This window comes from Buteo buteo, chromosome 8 (genome assembly GCF_964188355.1).
Source record: "Buteo buteo chromosome 8, bButBut1.hap1.1, whole genome shotgun sequence".
Classification (NCBI taxonomy): Eukaryota; Metazoa; Chordata; class Aves; order Accipitriformes; family Accipitridae; genus Buteo; species Buteo buteo.
This window is the reverse complement of record NC_134178.1, coordinates 12,033,285-12,052,548: the sequence shown is the minus strand read 5'-3', so window position 1 is coordinate 12,052,548 and position 19,264 is coordinate 12,033,285. Positions and strand designations below refer to the sequence as shown.

General features: G+C 42.8%; 1 protein-coding gene across 3 annotated transcripts in view; it reads left to right on the top strand.

The window, feature by feature from the left end:
• PDE9A (phosphodiesterase 9A) overlaps positions 1–16,862 on the top strand; it is a 50,201-nt gene extending 33,339 nt beyond the window's left edge. For all 3 annotated transcript variants that reach the window (XM_075033643.1, XM_075033647.1, XM_075033644.1), the window contains 10 exons: positions 1,644–1,718; positions 4,792–4,878; positions 7,966–8,070; positions 9,207–9,289; positions 10,160–10,316; positions 11,501–11,614; positions 12,273–12,377; positions 13,845–13,973; positions 14,163–14,258; positions 15,941–16,862. In XM_075033643.1, coding sequence (XP_074889744.1) covers positions 1,644–1,718; positions 4,792–4,878; positions 7,966–8,070; positions 9,207–9,289; positions 10,160–10,316; positions 11,501–11,614; positions 12,273–12,377; positions 13,845–13,973; positions 14,163–14,258; positions 15,941–15,991 — 1,002 coding nt within the window. In that variant the 3' untranslated portion in view covers positions 15,992–16,862. The remainder of the gene's footprint in view (positions 1–1,643; positions 1,719–4,791; positions 4,879–7,965; positions 8,071–9,206; positions 9,290–10,159; positions 10,317–11,500; positions 11,615–12,272; positions 12,378–13,844; positions 13,974–14,162; positions 14,259–15,940) is intronic.
• The last annotated feature ends 2,402 nt before the right edge of the window (positions 16,863–19,264 follow it).

Below are 19,264 nucleotides of genomic sequence, written 5' to 3'. Positions count from 1 at the left end.
TGCTTCACCTAGGAAAACAAAGCCAAAATGCGACATTGGATTCTCTCCAGAATGATTCATTGTCCCTGTGAAAATGAGTTACTGTATTTGCTAGAGAAAAGAGTAATGCTTGAAGAAAAATGTCTACTGGGCAATTGCAAGTACAAATCCACAGTGATGAATGAGGCTGAAACCATGAAGCACACAGGATCTTTGGTCCTAGCACCAGCAGTCTTTGCCCACAGGAATTATTTAAAGCTACCAGATTATGTCTGCACAATGCCTAGCTCACACCTTGACAAAACACCAGCTCACACATGTGCAAATCATAGTTAACATGGGCATTTGCCTGCACACATCAAAGCTGGCTGAGCTGCTCTCAAGTTCATGTGGTCCCATGTGATGCAGGTGTATGATATGGACATGCATCCTTGTATATTTTTCTTCAGAGCCTTACAGAACAACAAATTATAAGTTCTGCTGTTTATTCTGCTCTGCCTAGCAGAAGTGACCTCTAGGTCTCTGAAGCAGACATCATGAGACTTACATTTCTTTTAATTAACTGTTGCCCAGGAGGCTTGTGCTCCTGACACTAACACATGTTTTCGCAAAATGTATCAGTTCTAAAAATTATTTTTCCCTTGATAAGTATGTATGTCAGATCAACTTTTGATCTACTGCTATGATATTAGGATCTTGAATTAACCACAAGTGCAGTGAAGAGTTGTACTAACTGACTGCAGAGTAAATTGATAGTCTGGGCTCTCCCTAGACCAAAGCTCATAGGAGTTTTGGTTTCAGAAGTTTGGGTTCTGTCTGAGATTTGAAAAATTTGTTATCAGTTGTCAAGTACTGGATTTGTCCTACGTCAGTGGTGCTAGGATGTGATGAGTCCACTGAAAGAAGATGTTATTACAACACTGTTATCAAATAACAAATCTGTACTCCTAATAGACAGATTTCTTGCAGAATGTCATATTAAATGTATATTATATAGGCAAATGCAAAAATCACTGCCTTCTCAAATGATAAAATGATAAAAACATCACTTGAATCTTGCAGGCTGACAACCAATTTGAAAATGTGGGTGTTCTTGAAAAAATACTCAAAATGAGAGCATAAATCATCTGAAAGTAAATATATCATGCCCACGGGCTAATTTAACACTATAAGCATAGACACTTCACACCACCCAGCCATGATTGGCTGCACCAAATGTTGCTGATGCTCTGCAGGCAGCAGAACCAGTGCAGCTGGGGATGAATCTGTGCCCTGCACCCCTTACATCCCCTTGCTGCATCTACCAGCAACCCCGTCCATAACACCTCTGTTCTCCTCCCTTTTCTCCCAAACCCTCCACCTCCCTGCTCCATAAGGATCTCCACCACTGATCAGTGGCCTGCCAGCTGGTGCCGTGGCAGGCAGCAAGCTGCCTGGGGGCTTGCTGCCCGCCAGGCGTGGGCATCCTGACATGACCACAAGCAGGTGGTGGGGAGGGAGAGGAGGGTTGGGCAGGCAGAGGGAGAGATCAGTTGCTCTATCCTTGGGAAATACAGCTAAACCCCATGTGAATGGGACCCCAGAAATCCCAGGGACATGTCAATGGCAGGTCCCACACCGGGGCAGGGAACCCTCACTTACACCGACTGCCTTTTTGTCTGCAGTACATGCTGTCCCAGGAGACCATAGAAGCGCTTCGGAAACCAACCTTTGACGTCTGGCTGTGGGAGCCCAACGAGGTAAGGATGCCACGTTAGCTGGGTTACCACGTTTCCTGAGAGACAACAAGGCCAGAAGAGCCCTTTGAGATGGTCTGCAGGGTTTTTCCCCCTTTCTGCCCCTTAATCTCTCTATTTTTTTTATTTTCATATCACACCAGATTACAGTGCTTTTTCCCTACAGATGCCAGATAGATTATGCTCATTATCATAACCTGATCCCTCTGTTTTTTCTTTAACCCCTTGCTAGCAATGTCCCACAACAACCAGCGCACTATCATTACTGCCACATGAGTTCTCTCATGCCATTTTATTTGAAAAAATCGATCCCTAGCAAAGTGTATGCTTAAGCACATCATCAATAACTGCTCAGATAAATGAAGCTGCGTGCTGCTGTGTGAAGCCAGGCAGAGGTGCATGCATTGATTCATACTCTTTTAGACAAGGGTTTATCTGTGACGTTTTCTGAAGAGGTTGCAAAGCTGCACGCATGGCCTATTAGTATTTTCTTATTGCTTCATTTTCTTATTTTTCTTATTGCTATTAGTATTATTCATTGTTTGTCACTTGTAATGCAGAAGGTTCTGGAAAGCCCATTTGTAAACCTCTGCAGAAACATGAAGGAGAAGGATGTTTCTGTAATGGCCAGCTTATAATATAATGTGAAATTAGATTCAGCAAATACCAGCAATCTAACCTAGGAAAAATGTAAGGGAGGGCAGGATTAAACTAGGTTTTTCCCAAGGGAATGACCAGGTAGTTCTAGCAGCAGCCCCGGTAGCAATCACCTTAATTACCTTCTCAATCAGATGTTGTGCATAGAAGAGTCATTCTGGCTCAGCACCTGTAGATCAACATGACAAGAAAAACCACCCCATACTGCACCCACAGGAACAGCATATTGCCTTCAGGATATTTCATCTGGCTGATAGAATAACAGAAGGACTCTCTGGTGGGTTTAGGTCCATCTCCCATTCACACAGGCTGGCACAGCTTTCCTTGTGCGGTCCGTGCCAAGCTGAGGCTGGTGCTCTGCAGTTACTGCTCCCTCTCCAGCTCAGGCAAAATGGCTCGCCCCCAGCTTTTGAATGCCTGTCAGGTCTTTACAGCAAGAGAGAATTACGACCTGCCAGGTGGACCATAACACTGCTGGCTCATTGTTGTTCTGACTATTAAGAAAGAATAGGGAGAGACAAAAACCATTATCCACGGATTCTTGTGTGCTGAGGCATAGTATTTTAGCACAGTAACTCATTCAGAGTACTAGGAAACACTATATGGTGGCATGAATGAGGCTAACAAGAGGGTGCGGAGGTTTGACATGCCCTGCAAGGAGGGGTGCTGCTCAGAAATAACATACCGCACAAACTCTGGTGAGCCGAGCACCATATGGGTTTATCTCGCCCTTTTAGCTCTGGTTTATGTTTACAGAGAATATTTCAATTCTGTCAATGCTTGTTTAGTAATGAGCATTTGCCCACATGCTCAGTGTGGGGCAGGCAGGTTGTAAAACATAGTCTTCTGTAAGCAAATTAATAATGTTGTGCTCTGCAGCATCTCAGTGAACAGAGCTATGCAGCAAGCTTGTGTTCTCTTTCTCAAATGCCCACTCACTTTCAAGCCTTAGAAGAGTCCAATATTCAAGTTTTTGCTGTTGACCAAGAAAGCTAAAAATGAAAACTGAGATTCTCATGTGTTCAGGGGCAGGGGCGTTGTCACCCTGGGCAAAGTCACCCTGCCACTCACCCAAAGCCTTCTTTGCAAAAACTGGAGGGAGATAAGCATTTCTGAGGGTAATTCAGCCCTTCTAGGTCAAGTTTATTGTCTTGGAAAGTCTTTTCTGGAACTATTGCAAAACATATAATCTACGTCAGGGCCTAGGAACAAGGCAAGGTGGTCTACAGCAAAATGCTGGCCATGTGATCTGAGCCCAGTTCAGCTCGTGACATTGTCCCTCAAATCTTGCAGGAAAGTCACTTCCTGTTCGGATGACTCAAAACCAGCCCCCCTGTTACTGCGTGAACTATGTATATTCCCTGGATAAGTATAAAGTTTCATTAGATGAAATCATTTTTCTGGAGAGTTTTTAAGAGCCTAAATAACAGAAACCTAACTAAAAATGTCTCCAAGGCATATTTGTGACATTACACTCATCATATTAAAAACTCCTGGATCAGTCTACAGTCTAAGAACTGTATCTGCTAATGCAATGGCTGCATTTCATCCCCTGCAGATTTTGCCTTCAGAAATGGGAATGCAGATACATAAACTCCTGAACTCCTGAAGTCTGTTCATTTCTGACTGGTGGCAGCTGTTAACTGCCCAGACACGCCAGATCATCAATACCTTTCTTTTTCAATATTTTCAAACCCAGAAGATATTAACCGGGAGCGGTAGTGCATCCCCCTTCCTACCGCAGAGCAGATGTTGTCTCAAAAGAGGAGCCTGCGTTTGCATTTCAGCTATTGGGATTCATAGTTAACAGTTTATGGGAGCGGATGGTCACAAACCTGCTGCAATTTTGTAGTGTTATAATGGGAGATCTTTTGCTAAACAAGAAATCTGAGTTAAGGTAGTGGATTTAGGAACTCACAAAAAGTCATAAAGAAAGAAGATATTGACACATACCTAGAATAAATATTTCTTTAAGGATCTCCTATTTTCTGCTGTCACTTTCTATACAGCTAGGGCCTGATCCATTTCTCTACAGCTAGGGCCTCTGGAGTGAGTGGAAAACTATTTCATTGACCATTAGAACATATCCCAGCTGAATTAGAAAAATGGCAATACTTTTTTTGTGAGAAAGAATCTCTATAGTATGCATGAATCACAATTACTAAAGAGAGCTGGTGTGATTCAAAGCCCTGCACAAAACCTGTGAAGTCAACAGCAATCTGTCTACTTCAAAAAGCTTTGAGAACCTCTCTGTCTCACCTCTTGCACTGTCTTTAATAATGCAATCTTTGAACATCTTTCTTTCATCTTAACAAGAGGGCTCTGCAATTATTCGATGTTTGCAAGGGGGAAATTCACTCTGCAATGTATCATAAAGCGCTATTTACCAAGCCAATAACCTATCTGTTCCTGGCTGCAGATGCTGAGTTGTTTGGAACATATGTACCATGATCTTGGGTTGGTAAAAGACTTCAACATCAATCCTATCACATTAAAGAGGTGGTTGGTAAGTATTTCAAATTCCTGATATCTGCAATTTTTCAAATTCCAAAAACAATAAACAAAACATTTAGTCATGGAATCAACTTGACTCACATGAGTAATCCCACTGAAAGCAGTCAATCTATAAAAATTCGTAAAATTTAAGTACTTCAGCAAATGTTTGCATTCTTGTGGTAACAGCTTACATTTTTTTAACTGTTTTGCATTTGTTTGCTGAGCTTTCTATTACTGAAAGTAGTTAATTTCTGTTGAATGCTCTTGATACCTGCTGTAAATGGAGACAAGATGAGTGTCTTCAGATATGGCCAAAAAAAGCCAGTATGTGCAATAATCATTAGATGTCCTAAATCACAGGGAGTAAAAGAGCAAGGCAGGAAGGAAAAAGAATTGCTGAGAAGTTATATAACTTTCTTCGCCTTGCTCTTTAATGTTGAGAAGGTTGCAGAGATGCAAGAGATGATAAAGATGAGTTCATACCAAAACTAAGACGTCTAAAGAAGAAACACTGGTTATAAGGTCCAAGGGAGACCATAAGAAAGAATTTGCTAAAAAGCTGAAGAATATATTGGCTTTCCCAGAAAAACCCATCATGTTCCTAGAGGACCGTAGAACAGTAAATATTTCACCCATTGTTTAAAAAGGATGTAGGGATACCCTGAAGAATTATGGTTAGTAAAACTTACATCTCTACCCGACAAATTGATTGAAACATTAAAAACATCATGATGTGAAGCTCATTATACAGATGTTTCATATGATTCCTGTAGCAAAGAATTATATCTCACTAATATCTTCTAATTACCTGAAAAGTATGGACAGAATAGAAGGAACTTTTTTACAATTGCCGTAGACTCCCAGGAAGGCCTGAACAAATTCCACAAATTCAGAAGGTGGCTAGAAAACACAAAGCAAAACACTGGATTCATTATATCACACAGTGCAGCAAGAGCAAAAAGCACCTGGGCACCAGCGTACACAGGGCAGTGACTGCCACTGCTTGGTGTGCTGCTACCAGCTGAAGCTAACAAGGCATTAGGCTGATCAGAGACTGGAATAAGGGATAAAATGAACAATGTTACCATGTCTCCGTAGAAGGTATAAGGCTTACCTAGAATTTATGCCTAGGAATTTAGAAAAATTGTATGACTACATTCAAGGAGATATAAAAAATGATCGAGACCTTGGAAATTTCTCCCCAAATAAGGTGGATGAAAAACTCAGTATTGTGACCTTAGAAAGCAGCTGAATAGAAGGGGTGGGACGAAACCCAATGCAATCAAGGCTAGCACAGAGCAGATAAACCAGAAAATTTCCTCCTCCTGTCTCACAGACTGAAAACATGGGAAATAAGGTGATATGTCAACACACATCAACACGCCACCCACACGCATTACTGCAGGCAGCTTCCTGTTAGCTCGTATCTCCAAGCAATTTGTTACCACTAGCATTTAAGACAGCCTTGTTCTGAACAACGAGGGGAGTTTATTATGTATTTTCTGCAAAGGTAAGACAGGGTGAGATTTCCTTTCTTAAACACTAGTTTCACAGAAAGAAAGGTGATTCAGAAAAGCTCCAAGGACTCTGCTTCAAACTATGATAGTTTCCCAGGCACAGTATGGGCACCAGTTTGAACTTAAGTGGGTGAGAAAAAGCCACCTCATGCATATGCTTGCTTTCTTGCTCCCACATCCACTGGCTACAGAAACGTTCTAGATAGGGGAGGAAAGGATGAGTAACACAACCCAGTCTCTCCAGCCTTTCAGTGCTCTGAGTCAGGAGTCCCCTGGGATGCTCTGGGCTCCACTGCTGGATGTATAGATTACATCTGTGCAGTGTTGTACGGTGCCTGAGCGCAACCACGGTGTCCGTGTGGAGGCTGTGAGATACTGCCCACCACTTGTGAGCCTGGCTGTCAACCATATTGTGCCATTAGTTATTCATTTTAAAATAATGTAAAATATTTCTAAAGTCCTTGCTGCAGAATAATCTGAACAGCAATCGCAATGATGCCCCCAGATATTGAATAAGCATTGAAAACCCACAGTTCTCTTGACCTCATCCAGAGCTTTGAGGTTTCCTTGAAGTCAGGTACCAGGTTGAATGGTTTGATCCTGATGGGGCTTGAGGACACTTGAAGAAAATTCACTGTTTAGCTGGAGAAGGGAACATGTCATTAATTCAGGATCAATAATTGAAGTATGTGCATAAGGGCTCTCTAGGGTCCAGGCTACGGAGGCTTCAGCAGCAGGGGTCCAGCAGTGCTGCTGATGCTTGGCTGTTTTTTGTGGGACAGGATACCAAAGGCTATCCAGTGCATTGGAAGACTGACTGTGGCATGTGTTAGCCCAGCTGTGCCAGCTTCACTCAGCTAGCCCGGCTGACAATAGCAAGGACACATGGGAAAACAAGATTTAGCTTGCTTTTGTAATGAGGGCACATAGCCAGGATCTGTAGAAAGTTAAAACACACAAAAATCAGTCCCATGTGCCTTTATGGCTAAATCTCTCCCATGCTGCCTAGCGTAGGAAATCCACACAGGTATGCTAGTGTGTGTGCATTCGCATCTTCACTTTCCCAAGCAACGCATCCCAAAATGCCAGCTCTAAGCATCTGCAAATGAAATAACTACATTTCAGCCTTGAAGACGTCAAAGCTGCAATTTGCATTCAGTGAGAGAGGGGAACGGGGATGTACTTTAAGTTCTTTACACACCTCAAAGTCACTGCTTAACCACCTCATGGTTTGAAATACAAATTCAGGATGAGAGCAGAGTCCTATCTCAAGACTGAGATGCATTTGCGGCTGTGCTGGGATGTTTACCCATTGCTAGCTGGTATGAGAGAGAAGTTGCTATGAGCTTTACCTGCTGACAAATTCTTGAAAGGCAGTAATCTCTCACCCTCCCCCAGGAAGGCAGGGTGTCAGAGGGCCTCGTGCTGTCACTCTGCCCTAGCAGAAAATAATATGGAGCTGCGTAGGACTCCTGTAGGGATATACAATGCTTCCAGGGACGCTGGGAAGCATAAGTAATCATGTTTTTATAAAGAAAGACCTCTCCTGTCTCTGACTGCTTCATTCCCTCTCTCTGCAGCTGTGTATTCATGACAATTACAGAAACAACCCCTTTCATAATTTCCGGCACTGCTTCTGTGTGACCCAGATGATGTACAGCATGATCTCACTCTGCAGCCTCCAGGTATGTCCCCCACCTCAATAGTATCACTCCATTTCCATCACGGGGCACATGTTTGTCCACTGAGCACCACGAGACCTATGCCACTTTTCTTGCAAAACAGCCCACCACCTTGCTAGCAAGTGATGAGCTTTAGAGTAGCTGCACTTGTTCAGTCCCTGGCGAGAGGAGGAGAGCTGTTGCATTTCCACCTCTGGCTGCACAGTCAGCCATCCCATCCCAGACCCCAAGCACCTACACAGCTTTCTGAGGCTGCTGGGAAGCTACCTTCACCTCCTGGATATCCCCAGTTTGCACAATGAAGCTCTTTTGACACTCTGATAGCATGAATCAGGTCCAAAAGCCTACTGAATTATGATCTGTGGATATGGGCTTCATCTGTGACACAAAATGTTCCCACAAGAGGTTTTCTCCAAATATGTGCTTGCACCTAGGTGAACTACTGCAAATAATGCCTTGCACGTACTGTGTGCAAGCTTTACCTTCAACCTGTACTTTGTTCACACTATAGGCATTTTTTATCTTTGTTGACTGGATAACCTGTGTTTATATATCCATTTCATTTCTGTACAAGCCAGATTTTATTCAGTTAAAAAATGCCTTTCTTCTCCATAGTTAAACATCTTGGTTACTGGCCTAAGCCTATTTTCTTGCCAGTAAAAGTATGAAGAAAAACTTGCTTTAGTGGAAGTTCATCCTATTCAGAAGCTGTGGGAACACAACACTTAATTTTTCTCACTCTTTTCATAACTTTAGTTAATGCAGAATGCAATGGCAACTAAGCTATCTTCCAGCCCTCCCTTAACTAATCAGGATGCTCAAATGACTTGTAAAAGACGGTACTAATATCTCAGTGCTTTTATATGATCTCTGCAGTAATAGCAAGTTTCAAGAAAATTGGCCCCTCTGAGCTGCTGTTATTTAATGCAACAAAGGCACATCTGAGTCATTTTTAATGGAAGGGAAGGCAGAATTCTCTTTGTTGACTGAAGCAAATTGACCTATGGAAAAATACTTCATTTTGCTCAGATTTGCATTTCTCTAAAAAGTAAATGTGGGTAGTTTTTTTACTTCTTTTCATTTATGGGGATAGGGGAAGTAGAAATTGTAATACTACATTAATGTTTTGTATTTTACAGGAGAAATTTTCCCAAATTGACATCTTGATTCTCATGACTGCAGCAGTATGCCATGATTTGGACCATCCGGGCTATAACAACACGTAAGTCTGTCTCTTGCTTTCTCTTCCCTTAAAATTTATTGGGAAGGTAATACCAGCTGGCATTTTTGGTAGAACAGGTTTTCCTTCTCACAGCTTGAGCTGGCCATGACCCTCCCCCAAGGCCCTGCTGTTCACTCACACGTGGGCCAAGGCAGAGCTTCATGCAGAAAACTCAGGTCTGGGTTGGGGTTGCCAGCTGTCCTTGGCTATGTAAGGAAAATGTTTTTTCAGCTTTCTATTCCAACATTTTCCCCCACTCCTGAGAAAACAAGGTAAAATGTTTCACAGCTGAGAGAGAGGGCATAAATGATTATAGCTCCATTTACTGAAATGGACTAATTACACTAAAATGCAAAGGGTGATTTAACTTACACATTATTTCATAATTATAAATCATGAAGTGCATATTATTCTATTTATTATCATGTGAGGAAATTAGAATTGTTGACCCATGGACACTTTTGTGTGCATGTATGTGTGGGTGAAAAAGAGAGAGAGAATCTAATTTATTTGGGGCCATTCATTAAATAAGGGCAGAACCCAATTCTGACTCGGATCAGTGAGAATCTCCCCGTTGACATTAGTGGGGGTTGAATGAAGCCCAGGCAGTTACTTCTGTGATTGTTCTATGTCACTTTAAGCTGCAGAGACTTGGTAAAATTTAAAAAAAAACCTATAGCAGAATAGTGCCTGAGATGATATTAAAGTAATATCTATCTTCCCTAAAAATCTGATTTAGCATTAACAATCAAAAACCAAACTGCAGCTAATTGAATAAGTATTGAAAAGAATGTAAATAAAAGTAAGCAGCATGGTTTAGAGCAGCTGGTGTGTGTCTGCAGGAGTTCTCATTGTTTTTCTTCCCATCAGCTATCAGATAAACGCACGAACTGAGCTTGCAGTACGCTACAATGACATCTCCCCACTGGAGAACCACCACTGTGCTGTGGCTTTCCAGATCATTTCCCAGCCAGAATACAACATTTTCTCCAACGTCGACCAGGACCAATTCAAACAGATAAGACAGGTATGAATGCTGGTCCCATCTGTATCGTACAAACTGTTCCTGAAGATGTAAGCACACACAGACTTCCCTGCTGTACAATGCAAGTGAATCATTCTCCCTAGTGGGTATGACTGAGAAAGCCCCTCACACTGGAAGGATCCAAGAGGGATTCTTGGGAAATTTCCACAGCAACACTCCCTGGAATGTCTTGCTGAGAAATAATGAGTACATCCTGACTATTAAAGCCTATGACATTTGGGGGGTAGATATTTATATTATTGAAGAAGCCAATTAGCTCTGACTGGGAAAGGATTAAGCTCTCATGGCAGAAGCTCTCTGCTTTAAGAGAACATTGTATTAATTTTAAGAGGGGCTTCAAAATAGGAAAAGATTTACAACAGCAGAGCATTTGTACTGTTGGAAGAGGCTCTGGTGGACTGGGAGGCACCACAGTTATCTCTGAGACAGTGAACAATGCTACAATTCCCATCAGAGCACTAAGGGCCAAAATTTGGTCTTAGTTTCCACATTGCACGTTCCTTAAACACCAAATGAAAAAGCAGACCAATAAAAGGGCTCAGATACCGGTCTGGTTGGAGTTACTGATTCTGCCAGTGCATGGGAAGCAGGCATGGACCCAAAATGGATAGAACTGTATGAAAACCCTCAACTTTAAATTAACCACATGTTTTCCGTCATAAACTCTGCCTAGCAGGAGGATACAGAACTCCTAACACATTGGCTGCATCTGGGTATTTCAAAGACCTTAATCCAAGGAGGAGAAACACAGAGGACATCCACATCTACTGATCTTTGTCTCTTCCTAGGGCCACTAAGAGTCAGCAGCAAAACCTATAGTGCTTTCCAAGGAGCCAAAAGTGGATCTTGGCAGAGTGTGGCTTTTAACATCCTGTTGTACAGTTTGTTTTTCCACAATTAGTCAATCAGAAAGGAAAAACCTCAGTGCCTCTGGAATATCACACCAGTGTTACAGATCAATCCAGCCATGATCTTCATATACCTTGAACTCTTTATAACCCTCTTCCAGTTTGCTTGGTAGTTTCAAGTCAGAAGCTTCCCCTTTCAGTATTAACAATGTAATGCATGTGAGATTTTTTGTGTGTAAGAAAGACTCTACTTTGCTCTGCAATAGAAGACTTTGTAAAGAATGTCAAGTTAATATGTGAACATATTTTCTTTGCTAGGGGATAATTACGTTAATCCTGGCTACAGACATGGCGAGACATGCAGAAATACTGGACTCTTTCAAAGAAAAAATGGAAAATTTTGATTACTCAAATGAAGAACACATGACCTGTGTAAGGAGGCTTTGTGGATTATTATTTTTCTCTGCATAGTGTGAAAGCTTGTAGATTACCATTTGTTTGTTTAAAAACCAAGATTCAATATAAATTATCAGAAAAGAATCCTTCTTACGTCCTCTGCCCCACCAAAAAGAATTACAATTTGGAAGTGCTCTATATAAAATAGATTATTCCAGCTTTAAAAATCTTGGAGTCCCATCAAGAAAAAAATATATTTAGTCTGTCAGGTCACAAACTCTTATTGTCCCTTACTGTGGGGCAAAAAGTATCCACAGGAGTACAAACCCTAGTATCCTCTACTTCCCAATCCAGTCATCTTTGACATCCAGGGAATTCTTTCCCCAGCTGCCTCTGAGTGCTCCACAAACAACTTCATGGTCATTTGTGGCTGAATCTCTTCATGCAGCAGATAAGCGCACATCCCACTGTGACACATCCCAGCGCTACAGACAGGGAAACCAAGGCAGAAAGGGGATAAGGGATTTAGACAGAGTAACTGGGAGAGTGGAAAAGAATTCAGATCATTTAATCCTAAAACTGTCTTTTCTGTTTGAAAACATTGCCTCCCACTGCATTGTAAAGACACAGGTTCTGGATAGGGGAAAAAGGGCTGGCATTAAGACTGCAGTGTTAAAGTATTGTCCTCTTTCAGCTGAAGATGGTACTGATAAAATGCTGTGACATCTCCAACGAAGTCCGCCCAATGGAAGTAGCAGAGCCCTGGGTAGATTGCTTACTAGAGGAATATTTTATGCAGGTAAGAATGAGGGAGAGATGCAATTGCACAAATTGCTGCTCTTCCTGAATCCCACCTCAGCTACAGGTGCTCTGCTGTCTGACAGCCCAGTCTAGCTCTAGGATGGAAAGGATTCTTTTACAGAAAGTCAGAGAAGGATATCAGCAAGAGAAGCTGTTCAGAAAGCAGGTGAATGCAATTGACTGCAATTTGCAGATGAAAGACAATAGCAACCTAGAAATCCTAATGCTAGCAGACTGAAGCTTGTTCTCTGTAAAGTGGCTGCCTTGCAAGTTCTTTTGATGTGTAAATGCTTTGGGGGCCAAAAGGGCAAGAGTACTGGCAAGAGAAAGTTGTCAAGTAAATTATATCAAATATCACATGGGAACTAGTCTAGATAGTTTTCACTGCATGTGAACATTCCCCTAAAGAGAAAACAGAAGACTTGCTGAGGTGTGCACAGTCAGACTTTAAGCTCCACAAACCATTGCTCCTCACTGGATTCCCAGCTAAACACAGTTTCTGATTGCTTAAAAAAGGATCCCTGGAAGAGCAGCCTTCAGCTGCCTCTGGCACACGGGCTGCTGAGCAGTGTGTACGTGCTGCAGCAGCGCGATCTTAACCTACACACAGCTGCAGTGCTCCAAGGAGGAGATGCCAGAGCTTTCTTGTGTGTTTTGTCTATACTTTGATAGGGTGCATGCCAAGGATGGCTTCTCACAAGAGACAGACATCTCGGATGATGTGTCAGAAACACTTCTAGCTCACTGCATCTCCAGCTTTTTATTCAAAATTACAGTATCATCTATGTGCCTTACTGTTTTGGCCATCCAGCAAAGGCACTATGTGCTGAAAGACCCAATAATTGAGAGAGAAAGTCTGCTACAGGATATCTTTTTTGCACACACAGTCTGTGACCTCCTTGCACATGAACCCACATGGAAACAGTGAGTTATGTGGTCAAGTAGGTCTTTGCAGTCAATGGAACTATTCTCCATTGACCTGGCTAGCCAGAACAAGTTTTAATCATTAGTAAAGAAGGAGATGTAATTTCTGGTTGAATACCTGAAAATAATCACCCTCTGGAGAATGATGAGGAAATCAAAGACCTATTCCTTCTCTTCCAGAGCAGCAAGAGTCATTACCACCTTTCTGAATGCTCTGAAATATTTTACCTCACAAGTCCCATGGGTTTGCAAAGGGAATTAGGTGGCCTCATTGCCCTGTAAGCCTGGAGGTGAACGCTTTCATGCCAGTGCTATGCACAGGTAACTGAACAGAGTTCACTTTATTCAGATGTTTGCTCTCAACAAAGCAGGATACATTGGCCCGAGGGAAGCATATTGCTATTCTGTGCTATCTTCAGACACTATACTGAGATCTGTATCTGAAGGCTACTGCTCTTTAGCTAGCGATCTGCTTGGTACATTACTCTCCTCACAGACTTCTAGCCAGGATTAATATTTGTTAACTCTGAATTTGTTCCAGAGCGACCGAGAAAAATCTGAGGGGCTTCCAGTGGCACCATTCATGGACCGTGATAAAGTGACCAAGCCGACGGCACAGATCGGCTTCCTGAAGTTCGTTCTCATCCCCATGTTTGAAACAGTAACAAAGGTAAGTCACCCAAGGCCAGAAGCAGAAGCGGGGGCATGCAGAGCTTCAGCGTTTGCTCCGACAGGCATTTAGTTAGCCTGGGAAATGAGGATGTACAGTTCACACCCTGCCTTTCACCCCATTTCTAGCATGTACAAGTTAATGAATACAAAAGGAAATGTTGATATTCTCTCTGTTGTTTTCACCTAGCTATTCCCAGAAGTGGAGGAGGTGATGCTCCAGCCCCTTTGGGAATCCAGGGACCACTATGAGGAATTAAAACAGATAGATGATGCTATGAAAGAGGTAAGCTCTAAATATCTCTTTGATAAAGCAAACATTATGATTGAATAAGTCAAACATTATCATTTAATAGCAGCTTAATTCCAAAACAGTAGGAATGCTTATGGCATAACCATCATCACGAGAAACACAATCATTATACCTGGCTGGAGAGAGGCATGTAACCACAAGCAGTAAGTGTGCACAAGAGCATGCCCTTGCAGAGTCCACCAGGCACCACACAAGTACAGCTGTGGGGAGGGAGCTGCTTGCAGGAGAGGGACCTCGACACAAAACCCAGAGATAAGTGCCTGAGGGGAGCACGTTAGCAAACACCTTTTCCTGAATGGAGCTGCCTTCCCACGGGAAGGAGTTAGCCTGGGCTAGATGGCTAGATTGCAGCAAAATGTCCTGGGGTTGGGCAGTTCAAGGCATTGCACCACCAATGCATAAGTTTATTTTCTGGGAAGAAACTTCCACTCAAGTGTCTATCATCAAGGATCTGCTTGAAAATTTCTGAGGAATTACTCTTTCATACACAGCACGCAGTAGGATTAAACACACAATCAATGAAGCCATTTTCTGGCCCAGGCTGAGTGAGGACCTCCATTTACAGTGTCTCTCATTTTGACATGCAAGGCTTAGGGGAAGTAGGATATACATGTAACCGCTTTTGCTGTCTCTGACCATGTCTGAATTGCCTCAGGAGCCTGGCGGGGCAGAGACCAAGGCCAGGCCCTGTGAGCAAGTGCCCTGTGCCTGCAGTGCAGCAGCCGACACGCTGGCCCGGCTTCTGCAGCACCCTGCAGCCTGTGACATTGGGCCTGCACGCCTTCCTTGCACACTTCTTCAAGTGCTTCTTTTCCATGCCGAGGCAGATGACAAAACCCACCTAAATGGCATCACAGTGTAGGGTTTTTCTGACATGAACAGATTTATCATGTAGATAGGATATATCAGTCACTCTGTCATTAAAATAAATTGGGAAGTGCCCTGGAGCACTAGTTCTGCTCATATTGTTTGATATGTAGGAAATGAAGGTTCATTCACTTGATCATCCTTGGCTGGATGAGTGGAATAGTTGCTTTCTGGTGTAACAACCACCTCCTCCCAAGTGCTTTGGAGGAAAAGCCCCTCAGCAGCACAAATACTAAGGCTGGTTAATCAAAGAGCACATGCTTTGAGGGCACTAAGTTACAAAGGAGAAGAAAGTCTTTTAGGCATTCTTCAGTTGAGAGAGGAACATTTCTCAAAGGAGGGAAGAAGAACACAAATATGACTGCCAAACTTTCTGAGTCCTCTTCATCTTTCAAGTTAAGGCGAGATTTAACTTCTGGTTTACAGAAGCTGTCAAAACAGAAATTTTAGACAAACTGATGGAGCTTTAATTACAGTGTATTGGCACAAGAGGTCTTAGGAAAATAGGAGCTGCCTGAATTCAGAATTATCGTGAAACAAGAGGAGTCAGTTAATAATCTGAGAGCCTAGCACGGCAGACGATAAGGAAGACTAAGTTCTGTTTACTCAGGACATACATCCAGAGCTGTTTGGATGAAACAGTGTCTGTGATATACCAGGCTGCTGCCTATTATTTCCCAAGAAATGTTGCACATGCCTTGTGGAGAGTTGAGCATTTGACTCACAGCAGCAGTGGAAAGCAGCACTGTGTAGGCTGGGTATTAATCCTGCTTTGCTCTTCATTTCAGTTGCAGAAAAAGAAAAGTGAAAGTTTGACTACCAGCAATACCGAAAAGTGAGACGAAAAAGTCTTTGAGCAAAACATAAGCCCTAAGGTTATTCTGGTTTTGAGAAATGCTGTATTTGCCAAACAGATGTGGTGGCCATGTCAAAATCCAACTGAGAGGACCATGTACACGGAGTGGTGGCAGGCATGGATGCCCTGCCTGCCTGTCTGGGTGCCTTGTCTACAGCCTGCAGCCCGCTTGCACAGGTGCTGCAGCCGCTGGGCACCAAGAGCTCCCCTCACTCTGGCATGCCCACCGCAGCCGCCCCAGCAGGACTTCCTCTGCGGACATTGCACAGGTTGCAGCATGGCTCAAATCTTCAGCAGATTTGCCTTTTTGGTGACCACACTGACCGCAGTCTGTAGAGACAAAGTGGAGTTTAGCTAAGGAGTTTTTCTGGAAAATGATCCACTGGCATCCAAAAACAAAAGAAAAAGTTTAGTCAAGATACTATATATATGTGTACAGCAGTATGCTAATGACAGCATAGCTTAACAGGTACTTATATTCTGACAGGGGTTCTGGCATATATTTTTGTTTGCCTAGTAGGCCCTAATGACACATTTCTCTGTATTATTCTCTGAATTTTATAGTGTTCACAGTACATTCTGAAGCCCAGCATAGTGGATGCAGGCTTTTTCTTTTTCTACACTAGAAGAAATCAGAAGAAACCTTAGTGAGTTTGCAGGTTTGCTTTGTGGCGTGGTACAGCTAGACATCACGGAAAACTTCAGCACAAGCAAAGAAGGGAGCACAAAGCTGAAACCACTGTGCAAGCATATTTTTATGCTCATGGATGCAAAAAGCAACAACAAGAAAAACCTTCAAAGATGTACAGATTTTTTTTTTACTTTTAAACTGATCTGCTAAATAATATATTCTTCTACAGAAATGGGTGTTGTACTTGTTTTCTTTTGTGTATGCGTTCACATGAGAACTATCTCTGTTCCTAAAGTCAAATGCTTTCATAATGAATACAAGGTAAGGGGCTGTAAAGGAGAGGGGAGGGTCAGTTCCCCTTAAGAGGACAAGCTTTGGAAACATTTTTTTGTGTTATAAGCACGATGCTGAAAGAGCTTCACTTCCATTGATGACTTTGTAAAAGTTGTGAGCCAAGCTTTGCCCAAAGTTGCAGTCATGCAAACAGACAGCAGGCAATACTGTGATGGACTCCTGTGTACTGCCTCACCAAAGGGGAAGCTGGAAAATATCTTTCTTCCTCATGCCCACGAGATGTGAGCCCACAGGCATGTGGCTCACCTGCTTCTGGTTTCTCCCACCGGGGAAAGGTCACCCTCACTGGGGGTTTCAGCGGACAGGATCAGTTCCCATCATGGCATGGCTGCTGAGACCAGTGATTCGTATGCACCCTGCCTTGCTGAAATCCCTACCCCCCCTCCACTGGCAGCCTTAGGCATGCAGCCAGTGGAGCATCATCATGTTGCTCCGGTCCTCCTCGGCTCCATTCCCAAGGCTGCCCCATCAACTTTGCTAGGTGTGTTAGCAATAAGGGTAACACTCATACTATGCCTCTGCAAAGTCCAAAGCCACATGCATTGTCTTAGCTTGTTTTTCAAAAAGAGATGAGCAGATGGGGGTCAATCTTTCCCCCCGTGACCCAGGAAACGCCTTAGCAAGCTCAGCCTCTCTGTCAGGTGTCTAGTACCAAGCTCACCGCTGAACAACAAACCCTGCCTCTTGCTCTGGAAATTCAGATTTATTCTCCTGTTGTTTCTGTACATTAACTCTGAGCTTAACTCTTGTTTCTCCCCCAGTGCCATTTCCCATGTTTGGTCTCTTTCTTTTGCACATAACTCTTATTACTTCAGCTGCTCTCCAACCTCTCAGGGAGATCAATATTACCTTGAAACATTCATCCCTCTACCCTGCCTCCTGCTTGCACATTTCCAGAGACCCAGGACAGACCCACAACTAGTTCTCTCTGTTTGTGCCTCTTTTTGCCAAAGCTGTCTTCTCCTTTAAACAGCTTTTTGTCTGTGTGGTTTTGGGTTTTCTGCTGCAAACTGGGAAAAGGTCTGATCCCTGGATTTGAACAGTCCTGGGGGACCCCAAGGGAGAAGGGAAGATCAAAGCACAGGGTCAGCTCCAAGCTACACAGACATCTTCATGAATGGATGAACTAAACCCTAGTTTTGATTAACCTCAAACTTTTGATGCTTGAAAGTTGGATCTCAATTATGTGGTTTGGGCCTTTTTTCTCTACTAAATCTTGTAATCCAAAGTACATTGTGACCCAGATTGTTCTGCTGTGGAATTCTTCACTTCTTTTTCACAAGTAAATCAAATTTACCATCTCCATTCAAGCAGATTTTTGTCACAAATCAGCTCCCAAAGCAGATGTGCTGTGCAGGAGCTACGAACAATCGCTTAGGATATGCCAAGTCCTGCATTGAGCTAGTTACATTAGATGAGAAAACCTGCTGTAGGAACTTGACTGCACCCTCCTCCCACTAAAACTGTTTAAGAGTTAGATCCTGATAGGAAGTTTTTTTTCAGTTGGAAGGATTTTCTCTAACCATAAACCCTAATCCAACAAGTATTTATACATGTGCTTAACTCCCACAAGCTTAGTCATGGACCCTGGCATACAGTAGCTAATTGCATAGTGCAGGCTACTTAGCTTTCTCTAATTGAAGTACATGGGAGTTTGAGAATTGATGGCCCTTGGTGCTTGTTTTGGCTCCATCATTTTTAAGAGCAACCTGAAAACCATTTACTGGAGAGACATGATCAGAAGATGTTGGTGAAACCCCGCTGACTTTATTGGAGCTGCATCAGAGACGTGGAGATGGGAATGCAGCCCTTCCTCAGGGCTGCACTAGTGGCTGTCATGATGCTGTAATGTGCTGTGCAGCTTATTGAAAGAACAGGCAACATCCAGGCTGCTATTCACAGACAGCTGTAAAAAAGAACTCATGCAGTCACAACCGGCTATTGGTATAAATGGGAATACCACAGCATTTTTTAATCTCATTTGCCTTTCTAATATTAAATTTCTAAAAGACAATCCTCCCAACATATATTTAACCAAGAGGAATGCAAGGCATTCTCTCATAATTCTAGTTTCTTATACTTTTTCCATAATATTTGATGCTGTGATTCATATGCAAATTAACAGATTTGAGAATCTTGGCAATCAGCCCATTAAAATGTCACACATTTTCAGGGTGACATTTTAAAAGTACACTTAGCATGAAAATGAAGTTTTCTGAGGCTGCCAGACAGTTGTCTCAAGTGTGATTTAATCTGTTCTCTCCCCAATCC